Below are 18,956 nucleotides of genomic sequence, written 5' to 3'. Positions count from 1 at the left end.
ACACAAATTACCTCTGAATTGTAGTGGAGAAGTACAAAGTAGTAAACATTGGAAAAACTCAAGTAAAGGATAAGTCCCTCAAAATTTGACTAAAATAAAGTAGGCCTACTTGAGTAAATCTACTTTACACCACTGACCACTACGGAGGAGAGTAACAAAACAAACCGGCAGACATGGCAGCTACAGTAGCAGAGTTGTTGTGGCTAACAACTCACGTGTTGGCACTACCTTCCCACACACAGACATGGAGCTACATTACCATCTATTTGAGTCTCTGTTCGACTGACGTTACCTGACAAACGTAAGTTCAGTTTTAACGGTACCTCCTTTTTTTTATGTCCACCAACTTCTGAGAAAGATGTCTTCGTCTTTTCTAGAATAGACATTTACCACCTGTCTTCACCAACTAGCGAACAGAAGTCAATATTGACCGACGTAGTTTACACTAGCTAGCTAACGTTAGCTTGTTTGAATTAACTCCACCAACGAACTCCTTCTAACAGTTGCATCAGTAATGTAGTAGGCTACTTTACTTCTGCTATGTAAGTACATTTGCTATGCAATACAATGTGCTTTGGAGTCTCCAAAACACATTGTATACTGTAACTGTGGTAAATAGTATCTGTTGCCAAACCCCTTTACAAATTGGAGAAGGATTTTGAATGCATCGCTTTATGGCAACTCGAAAATGCAGTATGTCACCGTGGTACTTGTACTTCTGAGTTTCACAATTGAAAGTGAAGCAACGCTCAGACTTAGCTATTCGAGAATTATGCAGCCTGTTAAACCAAAACAATTATCTACAATAGGCCGAAAAGATAGATGATCAAGTAATTTGACTCAATACTATGTGAGTATTTGAATGAAGGGAAGAATATTTGTCCACTTGCAAAACAAATCATTTTGTTTAGGTAGCACAAATAGTCACACAACAGTAACAGAATAATTTATCCTCGTCTATTGTCCCATAAAAACAATTTAGCAAGACTTTTTCATTTGACTATTTTTAAATACAGAGATGCATCCTTTTAAAACACAGTGATGTGTGAATGTAGAGCAGAGTTTCCATTGAAGGGGACATTACATAAGAAGCACTAGTACTGTAGTCAGTGTCTGGCTGCTGTGCATCCTCTCTGTCATGACTGAGTCATGTGGCAGAGCATGTGCAGCAAATAAGAAACAAGAAAAAGGACGCCCACCTTCTCCTCCTGCAGCCAGCGCTTCAGCCATGGATAGTCCTGGATGAGTTGCTCATAGCTCAGGCAGTGCTTCACTGTAGTGGGTACGTTACCCATTCAAATGGCTGCTGTTCAGCCCTGCTGCACCTCTGTGTCCTCTGAGAATGACCCGCAGAGAATGCTGCAACTCGTATAGCAAATTGAAGCGTTAGATCAATACGCTAATGCAGGCCTGGATACCGGAGGGCCTGGCTGCAGGAGGAGATGGAATTAGAGGACGCTGCAGATGGACGGTGGAGGATGATTCAGCAGTTGCCATGGCAGCCACATCCCTACTAGGGAGGGGTTTATACAGTACAGAGGGGGATGGGGAGAGGAGATGGTGTGAAGCGCAAATGGAGTGATATGGGAGATTAGTTCTGCACTTTAGTCTGGGAGTTCTTTTGTGATTATGGGGATGATATATTATGTGCATCTAAAATAAGAAATGCAGGTGCAGGGCAGAAAAAAAGATACAGCAAGGAAAGAAGAGTCTGTACAACTTTAAATCGGGAGGGCTAGGTACTGAGTGCTTTCTTCACTGTGGAAACATTTTAACCAGAATTCACAAAAAAGTTGTACATCTTGGTTCAACAACAACATTTGATACACATTTGACTCCCTGTTCTAGTGAAGGCTTCAGGGAAACGGGCTGCTTTGATTGATCTCCTGTGACCCGAACAGTCGAAGGGTTTCCATTGCCAGACTTGCCACTGCTGCCAATGTCAACTGCATGGTGTAATAAAATCCCTTGTTAAGCCAGGGCAACATTTACCAGAGAAAGAGCCATTCTTCTGAACCCAGATGTTAACAATAGAGGGGCTTTAATGAAGTCCTAGCATTCAGCCATCCCACCACGCTAAACCGCTCTGTGATGAGAGACCTCTACCTCCCTCTCAGGGGAGGAGGGCGACTCATATGATCAGCCATGAAAAAGGCTTTTTTGTAGCAGACTTCAAAGTTGATGTCTATCAGTTGCCACCCTCTAAAAATTGCGTATTGCCTCTAATCGCCTATTCATGGCTCTCTAGAGGATAGAACCAATAACAGTGCAGCAGATGTGAATGGTGGAATTGTGTAGAATTAAAGGTTTACATTTTAAAACATTTTATTTAGCTTTTTAGATTAAATAAAATCATTGCCGATTAATATTTCTGCTAAAGAATTATCAGAGGATTTTTCTATTGTTATATTTTCCTGAAAATCATAATAATAATGTCATGGTTTCTGTGGTTTGTGAGCCTTTAAACTCTTTCAGATGTCTGCAAATCTGTGCCTTAAATGTGTCAAAGCCCAAATGATAATGAAAACCGCATTTGCTGAAACATTGAGTTCATGCAAATTGTTTCTCTAGAAAGTCTCCTAGTGTACAGCGTTGGACATGTTTACTCTACATAGAACTTCAAAAGTATATGTTAAGAAATATAATATAATGAAACCTTCCTAAGATCAGTTGTCATTTGTATTTGCAGTCTATGGTCAGAAAAATGACGAGGAAAAGTCGTTTTTTCTATGGCTTTTTTTCAATAAATGATAACTGCATCAACCAATTAACCCTCACTGGCCTTTTACATTTCTACTTTCAAGGGAACTCGGCAGCTACGGTTTATCTTGACAAATGCCAGCTGTAGAGGGTCACTTTAAAGAACTGGCCTTCAGGGGCTTTCCTGCTTTTAGGAGTCAATGTAATGCAGGTGAGTGGAAACTTAAAGTCTATGATGGTATGTAAGTGGAGAAGGTTTTGACATTTTACAAAGACATCGTATTATATAACGGGTCATCTGACATGTGTAAAAAAAGTATATTTTTCTGTAGTACATATTTAGGTTTTTATAAGAATAACAAATACAATTTAACAGGTCTAACTTACAATGACATCTTTGAGTTGAAGTCGTTTTTATTTCTTTAATCTCACTTTTAGAGTGTACACAGGACGGAAGATTAGGGCATTTTGCAATCAAATCCAATAGAGGGATTGCATAGAACAGCATTAACAAATGATCCTACATCTCGACCCCACAAATCACTGCAAACATATTCAATTTGTTCAGAGAATAAAGAGTAAAATAATGGTGTGAAGAAAAATGACAAATGAGTCTAATGATTAGGCTACTGTCTAATAAAATATATGCACAAACCTAAAGAGGTTTCTACAGGTTAAACTCTAAAGGGACAATATTCTTTTACGATTGTGTAGATTAGGCTAACAGATATTTCTTGACAGGAAAAAGGATGTCTCAGCGCTTGTTTGGAAGCTCTCTCCTGAGAACAATATATCTTAAACATGAGGATTTTGGAGACAAAGTACATGATGAATGCCTCAAAAGATTAAATACAACTCAAACAGGGCAAGTGTCACAACGTGTCGCTGAACTGGAACAGTTGTGTCTTAAAGAAAGATTTTTTTGTGCTAAGAAACAGATGTGGAACACTGCTTTATAGGGTACAGGTTTCGGCAGGGCATGAAAGAGGTTTTAAGCTCTCTGATATACACTGAAAACAAAGTGGGAGAAAGAAAACAGGAACCAGATTAAATCAATTTTCATCCTCCATCCGTCTTCAATTTCTACATCATGGATTTAACTGGACTGTAACAACAAGAGAGTCCTGATGCTGAGTAAATAGCACATGATCATCGCACTGAAAGCATTACCGTAATCATGACACTGTTTTATAACCAGAACAATTTGAAGTGTTTGTTGGATATACTGTGTAGTTAGAATAATTCACACTCAGTCCTAAAGAAACACTCGGATGGTGTGGGATTGGAATTGAATCATGTATACCACATGCTGTACAAAAACAGCAAAGAATTAACATATATAAATAATCTTATGGAAGGAAAGGCATCAGCCCCTCCATCTCGTTTCCATTATATTAAACTCAAGAGAGAAAAAATGACCACAAACACCTTTTTTGTATAAAATGTAAAGCTATGATAAAAATAGGAGCCTACCTTACAGATTCTTCAGGAAGGCTTTTCTGAGCCAACTTTCCACAGCTCTCCTCAGAGACAGCATGTGTGTTAAAGATTATCCTCACAGTAATCACACCACAGAGCGCCCTGTGGCTTCAGTCACAAAAGCCACTGACCTGTGTGTTGTGTCCACATGTGATCAGGACTGTGGAATACAATTTACTTTTCTCTGTATATGCAGAATAAAGTAACGCTGTGGCACCCGCCTGATCAAGCTAATGAACTAATTAATTAATCTACATTTATTAAACACTTTAAAACCCACAAATTCATAATCAGTTGGGTGTAATATATCCATATCATTCAAAATGACATGCTACAGTACATTCATTTCGTTTTTTCTTGTCTGGAATATACCACTTGTCACAAAGACATTCGAGCGGATGTTTCTAAGCAGCTTGAGCAGATTTTTATATTGTACCGCAGAGGACTTCATGGCTGGATTACTGCTGCGACTGGATCATAAAGCATAGAGATTTCCGACAGTGTATCCGAATCCTTGGTGGAAGAAATTGAATTTCACAGTAAAAATGTACAACAGCCAGACTTCACATGAGGTGGGTTAAGTGGTGACTGTTGACATTCTCTATTTGAATTCTAAACGCATGTATTATTCATTATTTTCATTGTGGTGTGGAACAATGAACAGGACAGCCAATCGTAAACAACTCACAACCATCTTAGTGTAGAGCTGAGTATTGTTGGATTGCTTTTTTAATACTTTCTCATCTTACTCTTTTTGAGCGTAATGTTTGTTTTACAATTAAACCAAAGAAGACACAATGACACTTTGTTTATTGTTGAACTTAAACAGCCATTAAATATGGATATAATTAGGATCAAATTGGGATTTAAATCTTTAAGATAATAATTTCAAATAAATTGTGACGTTTGTTTTTTAACTCAGTCTAAGCAGTCTACACTGTCTATAGAAAAGACTGGACTGTAAATGGAGACATGACCCTGTACTGTAAAAGATAAATACTGTATCACTGACAACACCAAACACATCATCCCTGTTTCCAAAAGCTTCATGTAGGAATGTGTGTAGTTGAGAAATAAAACACTTGAAAAAGAACCTTCAGATGTGCCAAATATTGTGTTAACATTAGTTTTTGCTTAGCAAGTCAAGATCCACTTTTTTTTAGACATTTACCCAATTGAAGTCCCCAAAATCTAAAGAGACTTCGAAGTACAGATATTATAGAAATACTGATTAGTTTTTTTGTGTAGAAACTGGTTTTAATAGAACAGGGTTACGTTAAAGGAGTGACTTTCGCTTCTTCTGTCTTGCTTTTTTGTTGCTTTTTTCCCTTCATTGATAATTGTGCTTGGAAATGTCCTGGTTCTTCTCTGTTTTGGCAGCATTTTGAACATTAGCAAGAGGGCTTGTTGACACAGTAAATCAGCACGATTATTACAGGATTGAGACATCCTTGACAAAACAGTTTAATATCCTGTGCATCTGTTTTGGTTTGTATTTTTTCCTTTTAAAACTTTTTTTAAACATTTGATGTGTTGTTTCTTTGAGGCTTTCTGTTTCTCCTGAGACAAACCACAGAAGAAGAATACTAAAGAAAAGTTTATTCCGGATGGTCATGGAAAAACATGTTTCATAAATGCTGCACACAATGTAGAAAATGCAAAGCCCAACTTTAAAGATTTACTTTTAAAACTCAAGGCTTACAAAGTATCAGAAGTTTTCAATGTATACATTTAGAATATTCATGAAATCACCTAATGAAAGCATTGCTAATGAAATTCAGCCGTATTTGAATGCAGGTGTTAAATCCACACTAAAAATACAGGATTTCAAAATAAAGAAAGGGTTTAAATGCGCAGGTGCCACCTCTAGTGCTAATGGGAAGTGACAGTTGACTTCACAAACAGGCTGTTGTAAAGCTGAGAACCCAAAACCCTCTCGTCGCCGGCCGGGGCAGCTAATGTGCATATATGTGAATAACAAGCAAACACAACGGTGCTTCTGCGTTGCCCTCTGTCGGGACACATTCCTCGCCGGTCCTGCTGCAGCCTTGTCATACCAAACAACGTGTAAAAATGCGACCCATATGGTCTCCCTTCTCATGAGGGACTGATTGAGCTGTATGGAAGTCATGGCCCACCCACAGAACACAAATAAGGAGAACCATATGTGGGGAGATGAATAAGGTAAACTGCACAACATTTTTATTAGATACAATTTCACTTGCCTTGTGGATGGACTGCAAGGTGACACTTTGAAAATAAACTTTGAGCCTCAGAAAGAAAAAAAGGGCCTCCGGTTAAGCGAGGGTAAATCAATAAAACATGGAATTACTAAAGCAAAGACACAATAACAATTTTTTTTGTACTTGTTTTAGATTGACCAAAATGTGACCATTATGTCAATCATCTGACCCGTTTGCATTAGAGCAAATTAAATATAACTAAAAGTGTGCCGTTACAGTCACTAGCACATTAAACTCCAGACTGAATAAATGTTTAGTTTCAAAGTTTGTGTAAATCCAACATTTCTTACATGGACCGCTGACTTCATTTTATATATATTTTACAAATGTTCTCCTTTAACACACTTGTTTACAAAATGAAGAGAAATACTTTGGAAAAACTTTAAGCAAATCACTATGTGAAGTGTTACATGCCTGTGAAGCCTTTAACATTTAAGGAGAATTTGCCATAAAAAATACACATGTTCAAAATAAAATAAGGAAAAAGGAAATTCTTCCCCGTCATAATCGCTTAACATATTTAGGGTCAATGTCTTCCTTCAACTGTTGCTTATTGTGTGACTTTGATACTATGAATCTTTGAAGTTGAAGCATATGTGTCTGAGACATATATACACTAATTTAATCCTTATTGTATAAAGAACAGACTGCTTAATATTGCAGCCTGCATGAATTGATCTGTTAGGACATCTTGAGCAGAAGCAACTCTGAAAAAAATCTGCGCCTCGTGAGATCAGCTTTTTTGTTTGGCAGTATTAATCAACATCTTCCTGCTTTTGATGGTTTGGAAAACGATAGCCAACCAGCTCCAGCCTGCTAAGAGCTTCAAGATGATCTCTCCTCACTAGATATATAACTTTTGCTGAACAAAAGGGCGTGTTCTAAACAGCCGCTCACGTGGACGTATCTGTTTTCTCAATCAGGTTAAGATAATAAACATGTTTGTTGTCGAAGAAAAATCCGAATATCAACACCTGGAAACACATCCTGACATTACGTAACTTTGTCTCTGTAAAGCCAGCTAGATGTTGTGACACTCTGTTAACCTGAGAGCATGATTCATGAATTATTCACTAGAGACCCTTTGTGAAGATGACCTTTTTTCAACATGTTTCAGAAGTGGAAGTGCTGATCTGATGAATGTCAAGTCACCTCTGACTCACTGCTGCCTGTTTTTGACCACGGGGGTCTCCGAGGAGAAGGGCGCCGCTATATTAATCTGCCCTGAGTATGGCACTTGTTACCCTTTCCCTTTATGTGGTCAGGAGGTTGATTTGGTGAGGGCTGTGTAGTTTAGGTGAACTCAAATAGGGGCTCATTCATAGCAGCTCCCGCGTAACAGAAAAGGAAGAAATGTAGCTGAATTGGAAAGAATCCACGATATTAAACAGTAGATGGGATTGTGAAGTGCTAGGAGTAATCATGCCAGGCAACAGGCCGCAGGAATGCAAATCATCCCTCAAGCCAGGAGTTAAGTTAGCAGGTGGCCTCCTCTATTCACCGAATGTCAACACTTCTTTAAGACGGAGCCCACGTAACATCTGGGCAGGCCAGCCACTGCTTTTAATTAAGTGAAATACAGTCACTCAATGTTCGGCCATGTCAGAGAGAAAAAATGTTATAGAAGTGGGAGGGTAAGGGGGAGAAAAGGTGCAACAGTACATATCTTGTGTTCAGTGAAGGTCAACACAGTTGTGTAAATACATATTAATCCTTAACCTTATCCCTAGATTTCCAAGACTATTGAATAACCCCTCAGCTCTTCTCTGGATATTAGCACGTTCGTCCACATGTTTCTGGAAATTAAACTGACTGAGGAGGTAATGCAGCAAACACTCACTCAGTTTAGTTGATGGTTTCCACTTTGTTTCCAGGGGTGAATCTTAGCTCTTAGCAGATGGTAATATACAAATACAAGTGAACAGAATATAGGCAAGCTGAGGTTGACATACACATCACATGCTCCAGGTGATGGATGGTATCTTTCCCCATAATCAGAAATAGATTGTTTAGAAAATGGTATATTTATACAGCTCCATTATAAGCCCCCTTTTGGGCTGTCTCTGCTCACACATTACCAGCTGCAGCATTATCTCCCCCCAAGAGTATGTCAACAGGCTGCATGGGTGACCCCTAGTTTATATCATACTTGTCAAACATTTATAAATCTGAGACATTAGTGTGTAAAACATCCGCAGAACTCCAAACAAATACAAAAGGACAACTTGAATTTGAAAAAGGCTGGAGGACTTGCAGCTGGAGGAGGGGGTTTAAATGTATTTCTAGATACTGTTGAGGGTGATAAATGGAGCAAGAAAAAAAGCTGTAAGGTCAAGTAAAGGCAGAGCAAAAGATAAACGTTCTCAAGTGGTACATTTATTAAAATACACTTAACACTTTACATAAAGATATACTTTCCCCAGACATAAAATAGAATCAGTGTGGAGTAAAGACGTTTACAGCTAGCCCACAGAGGAATGAGATAACAGTGTTTATGGAAGAGATTAACATAAACATTGTTTAAAAAATGACATGACTTGTAAAGCATTCATAAGTGAACGCTCAACATAATATGAGATTCCAGACTTATATAATCTCCTCCTCTCCTACGAAAAACATTTGAAAAAAGTTGGCGTTGAAAACGTGAAACGGTATCAGTGCTGAAAGACAGTGGCAGCTTTAAAATAGCTTTGGGCAGTTTGGTTTAAACATTCACAATGTTTTCCCCAACCAAGTGAACCAATTTGATTTAAGATATTTTAAACAGTCGTTGTGATGTAAGTGCTAAAGCCTCATGCTGTGCTGACATTATTATGTACTTCTGGCCCATATTGAAAACAAAGGAGATAAATTAGCGTTTAAAAACAAAACACATCATATACCATGTGTATTTCTAACTCGGTGATCATTTATAGAGCGTGTTATAAAAGGGGGAAAACAAGCAGGAGGGGAAGTGCTCTCATGTATCATGATGACTCCAGTGAATAATTAACTCATAAAAGTTATACAGACGTCACTAAGAGGGAGTATATGCCAACGGACACAAAAGTTAACTGATAACTGGCGTAAAGTAAAATCAACATGTCGTCCTAATCATTTAAATATGACGATATTCAGTGCTATTTAAAAAAAAAAGGAAAAAAAAGAAGAAAATAAATTAGGTAATAAAAACGTTATATACATAATACTGTACATCACATCACACCTGCAGCAGATGTGTTTTCCAGCGATTCCCATACCAGATAGCATAAATTAAAGTTAGCCCTGCCACTAATGACAACCACAAGACCTAACTACCATATTTCTGTATTTCTTGAGGATGACATTTGAGCTGTCATCAAAGTAGAGCACTGATATTGCGTTGAGCTTTGTTGGGGCGCAGCATGGCTTTGGCACGTTGTCAGGAAACATTAAATGGACCTATAAATGAGAGCATAAAGTAGGTTTAAAAGAGGTGCGACAGCAGTGGGTTTCAAATGAATTATAACTGTTGAGAACATTATGGTGGCTTTTATTGCAACAGGCGTATGCAATTCATTTGAAAGAATACTTACCAGGGTTTGCACAATTGCATGATTTGTAGCATTCATGTGTGCGTTGAGTGGAAAAGAACATTCCCCATCACAGTAAAAAGCAGCGTAGCCCTCAGGTGCTATGATCCAATCCTTAAAAAGAAGGGATTCCTTTATTTATGAAACCTTATAACCGAACCAAAGTGTATTGTCCATTGTGTAACTACCATTTGTTAGTGTTGTGTTTTGCGACGGGAAATCATTTCCTACCTGCCAGCCCAAATCTCGAAAACTGACGTAAAGCTCATGCTTCTTACAGGCTTGCTTCTGTTCACTTGTGTTGAAATCTGAAAATGAATAAATAAATCAAAGGGTATTCATAGCAAAAAAAGTAATGAATTATATATTTTGTTTGTGAACTGTCAGATGGTTTGCCCATTTTTTATTTAACCTTTATTTAACCAGATAAAAAGCATTGAGATAAAATCTCATTTACAATGCTGACATGGTCAAGAAGGCAGCAATGTTACACATAACACAAACATATAAAATACAGAGAACACAACTAAGAAAACAAAAGACGAAAGAAGCAGTCACTACATTGTGCACATAGGACAGTAAGAAAGGCACTACTTATTACTGCAAAAGCAGCTGGTGGTAAGGACTTCTGACAACTTCAATGTAAAACATGCTATAGAGACAAGTGCCGTCAGTTTGAGGCGTGATTGAAGGTCATTCCAAGACCAAGGCCCATAATAAAAGAGACTTCTTTTTCCAGCCTCAGTCCGCACAGCAGGAACCTGGAACCGTATCCAGGCACTGGATCTGAGGTCGTAAAAGTCACAAACTGGAGCAAATCTGGCACATATGTAGAGTGGAAGCTTTCCTAAGATGGCTTTATAGATTAATAAAAACCAATGCTGCATCCTACGCATAGTGAGTGAGGACCATCCAGTTAGGCTATACAGTGAAAACACGAAAAAGAAGCCAGTCATCACTAGTGTTAGACTTTCTAGCTAAAGAACATTGCTTATTTCGATCATGAATTAGATCAGATGGCTCTCTAGTAAACCATGGAGTGTTCCTATTCTTAACTCTGAATTTTCTAAGGGGGGCATGTCTATTAATAATCGACAAAACGTGATCAATAAAAAATGGGACGGCAACATCGACAGATGGAATTAACGCTATGAAGTGCCATTCAACCTCCGCCAGATCGTGTAGGAAAGCCTGCTCAGAGAAGTGTTTGAAGCAGTGCCTGAGTACAATAAGGCCCTTGGCTTTGGGCAACTTAGTGCTCCTAACGCAAGCAATAGTGCAATGGTCACTGATATCATTAGGAAAAACACCAACAGACACGTACTTATGAGCTGCATTTGTTAGAATGACATCTGTAAGGGTATCGTTATTGTGTTTGGCAGGGTTTATTCTAGTGGGACTATCAATAAGCTGAGTTAAGTTCAAAGAATCACAAACCTGCTTAAACTGTGAAGATTTATCACTCAACCAGTCCTAATTTAAATCACCCAATAATATGATTTCAGAAGAAAACGTAAACAACAATTCAGTAAGGCTAGTAGTTGCATCCATGATGGCCGAAGGAGGCCTATAACAGCCAATAACAGTGAGAGGAGCATTTGCTATAGTTATTTGGACTGCTAGCAGCTCAAATTGCCTTGGAATTGAAATTGAGTGAAGCACTGAGCACTGTAGTTTCTCATACAAATTGTATTATTCATATTCAATATCTTATTATATAGTGATGCATAGAAATGAATGTGCACGTACCTCCAGTTTTTGGTGCCCTAGATGATTCTTGTTGAGTAGTAGATTTATTGCGATTGTGGTTCTTTTTTTTCCCACCAGCCGCTCTGACAGAGCGAAGCAACACCCCACTGGCCTTGAAGAAAGCAACCAGGAAAGGCTGCTTGGACTGAGGCCCATTCCTTCCAATGATTCCACCAGATTTCATGTTGATGCTTCGCCCTGTAAAAAAAACAGAAGGTAAATTAAAAGGTTTTAAAATACAGAAGAATGCTCATTCTTGCAGGGTGAGTCTAGTGTCTTAATACATACAGTATTAGGACAAACCATTCATCTGTTTTGTAGATTTAAGGACAAAATAATGCACAGATTCTCAACCATACATGTTGCACTTCTCCTGATTAATTAGTTTTAGTTTTTTATCAAAAGGAGAATTTGTGGATTACAATTCCTGACTTCCTGTCCTTTTCTAGATCCCAAGAGTAACAAATACAAGACTAACATTTTTTAAAACAAAAACTGAACTTGACTTGCCATCTATAGTCTCCACACAGAGCTGCAGGCCCAGGTTCTGCTGTGGGTTCATCAACCAGTGGTTACTGGTGGCCGTGATGTCAAACACGAGCCAGCCCCCATCGGATGCCTGGACCCTTTTGGAGTCAAGCAAGAATGTCTCTGCATCTCTGAAGGTAATAAAAAACAATGAAACAAACATCTGCGATTAATAGACTCACAGTTCAAATGATGCTCACTCAAACAGCCAGTACAAACATGCAAGCAGCAACTGTTATTTCACAAGGATCAACAACAAACAATTTAAATAGATAAGCTGTGAGTATGTTACTTATTAAGATGATCCTGCTTTTTAGAGTGCCAGTAAAATGATTGTGTCACTTTACTGCTGCATTATAAAGAAATTACTAAACCTCAGTGCCTGTTACAGTGTATTGAACTCTAAAACAAATAAAACCTTGTTGTGCACATTCATGTTGCAAGGCTTTAATGGGACACACAAAAGAAACCATATGCTTCTTTGAGGGCTTAAACACGGAGTCCAAAAGGTCTTAGGCTGGAACAGATAAACGAGGTATCACTGACTGATCACAAATGGATGCTTCAGCCCGAACACTGGAGCAGAAGACAAATATCTGAGTGGCTTTTATTAGTTCCTTCATCTCTTCCTCTTTCTGAAGTTCGTCTTTTGAAAGGCTGTCAGTATAAAAAACTGGTGATGGTATTTAAGACTTAATTTAGTTTTGAATGCCAGTTTTGTACTTGAGATGAAAAGATCCAGTCCTGCTATTGTTATAAAGGTTGTGACTTGTAATAAGCTGCACATTTGTGTGTGGTAAAAAGTATGCCAGGTTTTCAGCTATTTGACAGGCAAATCATTTCAGGAGTTATGAATGATGTTAATCAGCCCTTGTGTATTGTTTAACATGAGCCTGGCATAAGGCATCAATCAACCTTGAGTTGAAAAAGTCCTGCTTCGCAGTTTGCATTGGATTCTTTTCAAGTGGCAGATCGGAAAAGGCAGCGTCTGTTCAGTTTTTGTGGTTGAATGGCGCTGGTTGGACAGAATCAAGATTTTCCAGGTGGCCCCAATAGTTCAGGAATTATTCATGTGTTTACTACAGGTGTAATAAAACTCCACCTCATGTGGAATTCAACATAAGGTCAATAAGTGACTGAATGACATACTGGTGAACTTCCTTTTTGAAATGTACAGTATTAAGCTCATATCCTGTGATAATTTGAGTTTGTGTAGGTAAGAATTCACGTTTCCCACCGCCAAATCCAAAAGGAAAATGCTTATCCTGCCTTTTTATCTGTGATTACTGGATGTACTGTTCCACAGAGTGAGTCAAAGTCTGTGGATTTTAAGGATAGAGGCACTTACGACAAGTCTTACTTCGGCAAATTATGTTCATGGCCACTATTCTCCATTAGCAATTTATGTTCAGCAGCAAAGTTCAGTTCCAGTGCAGGACGTTGATATAGTGGAGTGGAAGAAGGTCAGGGTGGTGCGTAGTTTTATCAATGGCTTTAAGGGTACCCTGTGGATTGACCACAAGTACTGTAGATATATGAAGCAATATGTTATTTTTTGTGTTAATAAAACTCAAGGACAACTGTTTCCCCCATCGACAATCCTTAGCAAATTACAGTACCAAAGTCTTTTTGCAATGTCTAAACAACGAGAAAATAAAAATGATAGTAAATGCTGTGGTTCCAAACTAAAATTAGCTCTGCAGATGCTTTAAAAGGAAGGAAATGCATTCATTAAACCCAAATGATGAGGGACTTTAAACGTTTGTTTGTGTAAAAAAAACAACTATTTTGTCATTTTAACACAAAATCTTGACTTCATTATCATACTGTTACTCATTAGGACTAATAGTTTACATAGTTTTCTATTAAACAATTACTGTAAACATAACGGAAACAAAGTTATTTTTAAATGTCTGTGGCTGGACTTCAACTGGGGACATTGCTATTGCTGTACATGCTCACTATCTTAAACTGTTAAGATACCATAACAAATAGGTTTGAATTTGCTTCTTAAACTTACTAACTACTTGCTAACTTTACCATATTGAGGTTTTTAAACAAATTAGCAGCAATCTATGTTTGTAAGCAGTATAAATCTTCCTTCAAACTAATAGTATTCATATAGTTCATTGTGACTTTTATATGTTAAAGAAAAAACTCAAATTCTCCAAAGCTGTTTCTAAGGTTTCTCACACTGGGAAATAATCTTGCTTTGTGAACACTAACCAAAACACACTATTCCCCATGAAAGCGTGTGTGAAAACCTAGCCTGTGCAGTCTTCCCCTTTAAGATGGCAGAGTCCATTGACTTGGACCTTTTCAAAGCCCAGGAGGGCCATATCTCCCCTTCAATCACCCACACACATTTCTGGCAAGCAAATGTGGGCCCACTTTTAAGTACACCCTTGTGTATTCAGCTATGTCATGGTTTAAACTTCCGGAATATTGTTAAGCCAGGCAGGTGGTGGGCATAACAGTGACCACGGGAGCACCCGAGGGAGCCCCTTCCCCCCTATTGTGGGCCCTCATGGTTTCATCTGGGACGCGGCCAGTTTGGCAGGCAACACAAGACGAGTGATAAGTGATGGACCTTCCAAGCTTCATAAGTGGCCGACTTGCTAATGGAGTTCTCTTTATCCGAGGACTATATTTGTAAGGCAGACATGGTGCGAATGAAGGAGAGCAGAGTTGGAGATAGAAGGGCGTTCTGTGCAAGTGGAAAGTTTTAACGGTGCAAGACAAAAGCTGTTGGACTGTATGGCTTTTTAACTGTGAAATAAGATAACTGCATGGGGTAAAAATACCCATCCGGCCCCTGCCAAAATGTAACTGAACTTAACTCTCTCTGTAGAATGCACTTCTTTAACGTTTTAACTTGTGGAAGTAAAGCTTATTTGAAGTACATTATATAGTGTTGGTAGTTTTTTTCTATATGAATGGATACTTACATGGAAAATACACATTATTAGTAACTTAGTACAACTTCATTGTCAGATAAATATAGAGTAGTAAAAAAAACAATATTGTGTGTGATTAAAAACTAGCAGAAATGGAATTACTCATACTAAATTGAAAGTTTCACAATCCGCAACTGCCTTAAATGTTTGTTTTTGGTTTACTCGATACTTACTTGTTTGGATACTCCTTGATGACTTGATATATGGTAACCTTCAGAGTACCATTGTCATAGCGGCTATGACTGCGGTCCTTATAGATCCGAAACTCTGCCGCAGTCACCGCCTCTCCGTCCGGGATCTGAGTCAGATCAAAACGGAACTCCTTGTAGTGCCGACGTTGGTGAGAAAAATCTTTATCTTTCTCCACTAGGAAAAGAAAACATTTTCATGATGAATTTCATTTTCACTGGCAGCAGAGCTCACACTTATCAAAAATATGACTTCAACTCCTGAACCGCTGTGTGCGTTTCTCTACAGAGAAAAATATGTCAGCATTAATGCACAGAAAAAGAGTAATTTATCACATCTTCTTTTACATTCCAGGTCCAATCCAAACATTTTGACTACCAACAAAAGCACTTTCCAGTTCATTAAATCAGTCAACTGAATACAGGTAGCAGTTCCCAGACAGGCCCTCTACTGTGTGCCTAACTGCATTCTCTGGCCATGATGAATGGGCTGTCAGTTTAGAAAAACAGGCTGATTTCAATTAAAGACACTTTCGACTGCTCCTCAAGTGAGAGAAAAGACCAGACAGGATTCTTCAACGTCATGTAGCGTCTACTCTGACCTCATTTCTGACCTCATTCTGACCTCCTGTAGGTTTCATTCAGTGCGCTCAGTGTTTAATGACCCTAAACCTTTAAAACCAAATATAATTACTATTAGAATATATCTTTTTTACCTGACATTTTTTTTAAGACTTTTAAAAACAAAGTAATTATTTAATATGTTGATGCATTAAATGTATTTCTTTTTTTGTTGAGTTTTTCAAGGGGTTGTTTCTATTTTCATAGATAATGTAAATTATTAGGGCTTGGCCTAAAAAGTTAAACTGCTTCTCTGTGTCTACATTATGAACATACTGTGAATTTGTTATGATGCTCCTATTGAAGTGGCCGCTGATTGTGTCTCCTTCTGCCTAGTAGCAGGAAAAGCGGCATGTGGCATATGTCTGAGGATTTTCTGACACTAGCAGTAATTGTATGCAGTGCATTTCCCCGATATTTTATCAAGAGAGGACGCCTGTGGTTACTTAGCACAAACAGGTCAGAGGTCAGGCCTGACTTTTACCCACTGTGCGTGTTCCTTTATATTAGCCACAGGCAGTAATCTGAAGCAGAGGTGCCACTGACTTCATTAAACTTAAATAAAAAATGTTGAGCAAAATGATTTCTTGACTCTTGTTGCATATGATTCAACTTGCTTTACCAGGAGATAATACATATAATTGTTTAAATAATGCATACAATTTTCAGTATCTAACTTCTTATTTATACACTGAAAGAAATTGTTACAGTAAGCATATTAAACTGCATGAAATGCCACATGGACGTTTCTAAAACAGTTGAGGTCAGTAGCTATATTTGAGTGTACTGTAATAAAGACAGAGCCCCATTGAACATTTCACTGACAGTCCCCAGAACGAGAGCAGAGCTTTCAAGGCTGACAGTGTACATGCCCTGCTATAGTGGTAAGTGGAAACAGATGGGCTCAGGCCAAGGTGAGGGATTACTTCCAACTACACAAATTCACTTTTACATGTTTTGTTTTAAATGTAAAAAAACAAAATCCTTAACACGACTAAACAAAAGCCACATTGTCTTTAATATATTTATGGTAAATATCAAACATATATATATTTGTGATTGTGTATTGCTGCATCTTATTTCATTGTGTGAGTAACTTCCCATGTTGAGTCATTATTATTTTAATTCTTACTTACAAATGATAGATGTTACTTATAATATACATATGAACATTAAAGCCTCTGCTTTCTCTTAGCAACAGGATGTCAAGGAATAAAGGCATCAGTCAATATCACTCCCCTTTTAACAACAGGAAATCATTTAGACCAATTTTCTCAAGGTCAGACAGTCATCTGATAAGATGCTCTGAACTGCTGGGTTAAGGGTCGCTGCTACTGAACAAACACAATCATTATACAGATCAGCTGCTTTTTTAATGGAAAGCAGCACAAATTGGTAAAAGGTCAAAATGTTGGGCCTAATTCTGTTAAATACTGAGTATTTCACACAAGACTTAAGCAACTGAACTGACAGATTTTGAAAATACAATTACACATTTACATGTTAATGTAGACATAAGAAATGCCTAGAAATGTGCAAGGAAGTAAACAACTGGATTTAATATTGTTTTATAAGAAAGCGGATTATTTAAACACAATCTACATAGGTCAAATTATTTTTGACAAAATTAATGAACTGTATGTGCTACTACCAAAGAGCAGAAAGGTCATGCTACAAAGTATATTAATACATAGAAATTGAATAAATGGTTGAAGTATTTAATGCTGCAGACTTTTTTGTTTCTTGCCTAAACTTGAATGGAAAATATGCCCTAAATATAAGGTATTTTATCAAGGCCGCACTCCAGGTAAAAAGCCTATATACCTTAATGATTTCCTTTTACAGCGAAATGATTGAAGATGGAGAACAATACGAGTTGGAGATGGAGTTTTTAAAAACTTTGAGATCTCTAAATAAGATTGAAACCTGGCCTACATTATAAAGTCGGTCCATATCTAGTTAAGGAAACCTGAAAATACAATACCCCAGTTTAATGCCACTTACCTAAATTGACAAAACTCATAACCATGTCGGCATCATTGAGAAAGTTGGTGTCGTGCGCCGTGGTGAGCGCGGGGCTGTGGCCTAACAGAGGGGCCGCTCGGTAAGGCTGTGCCACACGGGAGAAGCCGGCATGCTGGGGGCTGTAGTACGCTTTCCCGGAGTGCCCTTGAGCCTTGGCACTGAAGCTCTTACCTGCGCCCTGCAGCACCCCCTCCTCCTCCTCCACAGCCATGGCGTTGTACAGGTCGAGCATGAAGAGCGGCGCCGAGGACGCCTGCTTCCCGGGAGAGAAGGGCCTCGGACGGTGAGGCAAGCCCAGGATGGAGAGGATCTCTCTCTGAATCTCCCGGCGTTCATGATTGCGCAATCTCCTGTAAATAAAACTGGAGTGCACATGGTTGTCACTTAACCCGCACTGAGCGCAGTACAGAAAACTCAAGCAGCTCCACGCGAGTCCAAGTACAGCACGGTTCAGAGGTGTAAGCGCTGTCATCTTGAGAAATAGTTCACTTTGGGGTGTGAAGTTGAACTACATCGCACTTTGTGAGAAAAATAAAATGATTTATATTCCTGCCAATATGGAATCATAGACTTTCCATATTAGACAGAGGCACCACAACTCTCACGGTGGTACTAAGGAGGTCAGCCTTCTACAAATGAGGTATCAGCTTGCAGAAAAGTCGCCGCTCCTCTCCTATGTGCGAGCTTCCTCCAGCAGTATTTACTCCTCCAGGGTCCATCCAAATCCTCTGCCACACCAAGTATTTATGGAGCTATGACCCCGTCCCTCACCTTACTCCTCTGTGATGCAGAAGCACGTATAGGTACGCCCATAACGTCGAGGGATAACCCGGAGTTTCCAGCGGATGAAATGTGTCAAAAATGAGCTTCACTCATGCTCCTACTCGCATTTTTCTTTTCTTTTTTCTTTCTCCC

The 18,956-nt window shown here is 38.6% G+C and overlaps 2 protein-coding genes and 1 long non-coding RNA gene across 7 annotated transcripts in view; 1 reads left to right on the top strand and 2 right to left on the bottom strand.

Moving 5' to 3' along the window:
- hmgcll1 (3-hydroxymethyl-3-methylglutaryl-CoA lyase like 1) overlaps positions 1-1,488 on the bottom strand; it is a 13,304-nt gene extending 11,816 nt beyond the window's left edge. Inside the window, exon 1 of one of the 4 annotated variants that reach the window (XM_079689693.1) lies at positions 1,200-1,488. In XM_079689693.1, the coding sequence (XP_079545819.1) occupies positions 1,200-1,295 (96 nt within the window). In that variant the 5' untranslated portion in view covers positions 1,296-1,488. Of the gene's footprint in view, positions 1-11; positions 123-165; positions 233-323; positions 981-1,199 lie in introns of those variants that run through there. The other 3 variants (XM_079689694.1, XM_079689695.1, XM_079689696.1) reach the window with 3 other exon arrangements.
- Positions 161-16,586, top strand: LOC307044453. Its single transcript, XR_013809645.1, has 5 exons — positions 161-301; positions 2,805-2,911; positions 11,801-11,938; positions 12,242-12,387; positions 15,751-16,586. It is a non-coding gene; the product is annotated as an uncharacterized lncRNA (long non-coding RNA).
- Positions 8,779-18,956, bottom strand: bmp5 (bone morphogenetic protein 5). 2 transcript variants are annotated; one of them, XM_079689691.1, is made up of 7 exons: positions 18,021-18,956; positions 15,381-15,573; positions 12,233-12,381; positions 11,723-11,920; positions 10,205-10,281; positions 9,977-10,087; positions 8,779-9,842 (listed from the first exon to the last, which is right to left on the bottom strand). In XM_079689691.1, exons 1-7 carry the CDS (start codon positions 18,511-18,513, stop codon positions 9,693-9,695), a joined length of 1,371 nt encoding a protein of 456 aa, XP_079545817.1. In that variant the 5' UTR covers positions 18,514-18,956; the 3' UTR covers positions 8,779-9,692. The 2 variants fall into 2 exon arrangements, with proteins under 2 accessions (XP_079545817.1, XP_079545818.1); XM_079689692.1 differs by having other exon boundaries at positions 18,213-18,956.

This window comes from Notothenia rossii (genome assembly GCF_949606895.1).
Source record: "Notothenia rossii genome assembly, chromosome: 6".
NCBI lineage: Eukaryota > Metazoa > Chordata > Actinopteri > Perciformes > Nototheniidae > Notothenia > Notothenia rossii.
Note: the sequence above shows the minus strand (reverse complement) of the source record. Positions and strands in the feature narration are given on the sequence as shown.

Coding starts and splice junctions, on each gene's coding strand:
- bmp5 (XM_079689691.1), bottom strand. CDS start 18,513: ATGACAGCGCTTACACCTCTGAACCGTGCTGTACTTGGACTCGCGTGG. Junction 12,382..15,380: donor ATCAAGGAGTATCCAAACAA/GTAAGTATCGAG, acceptor TATTACCTTCAG/AGATGCAGAGACATTCTTGC. Junction 9,843..9,976: donor ATGCAATTGTGCAAACCCTG/GTAAGTATTCTT, acceptor TCTCATTTATAG/GTCCATTTAATGTTTCCTGA.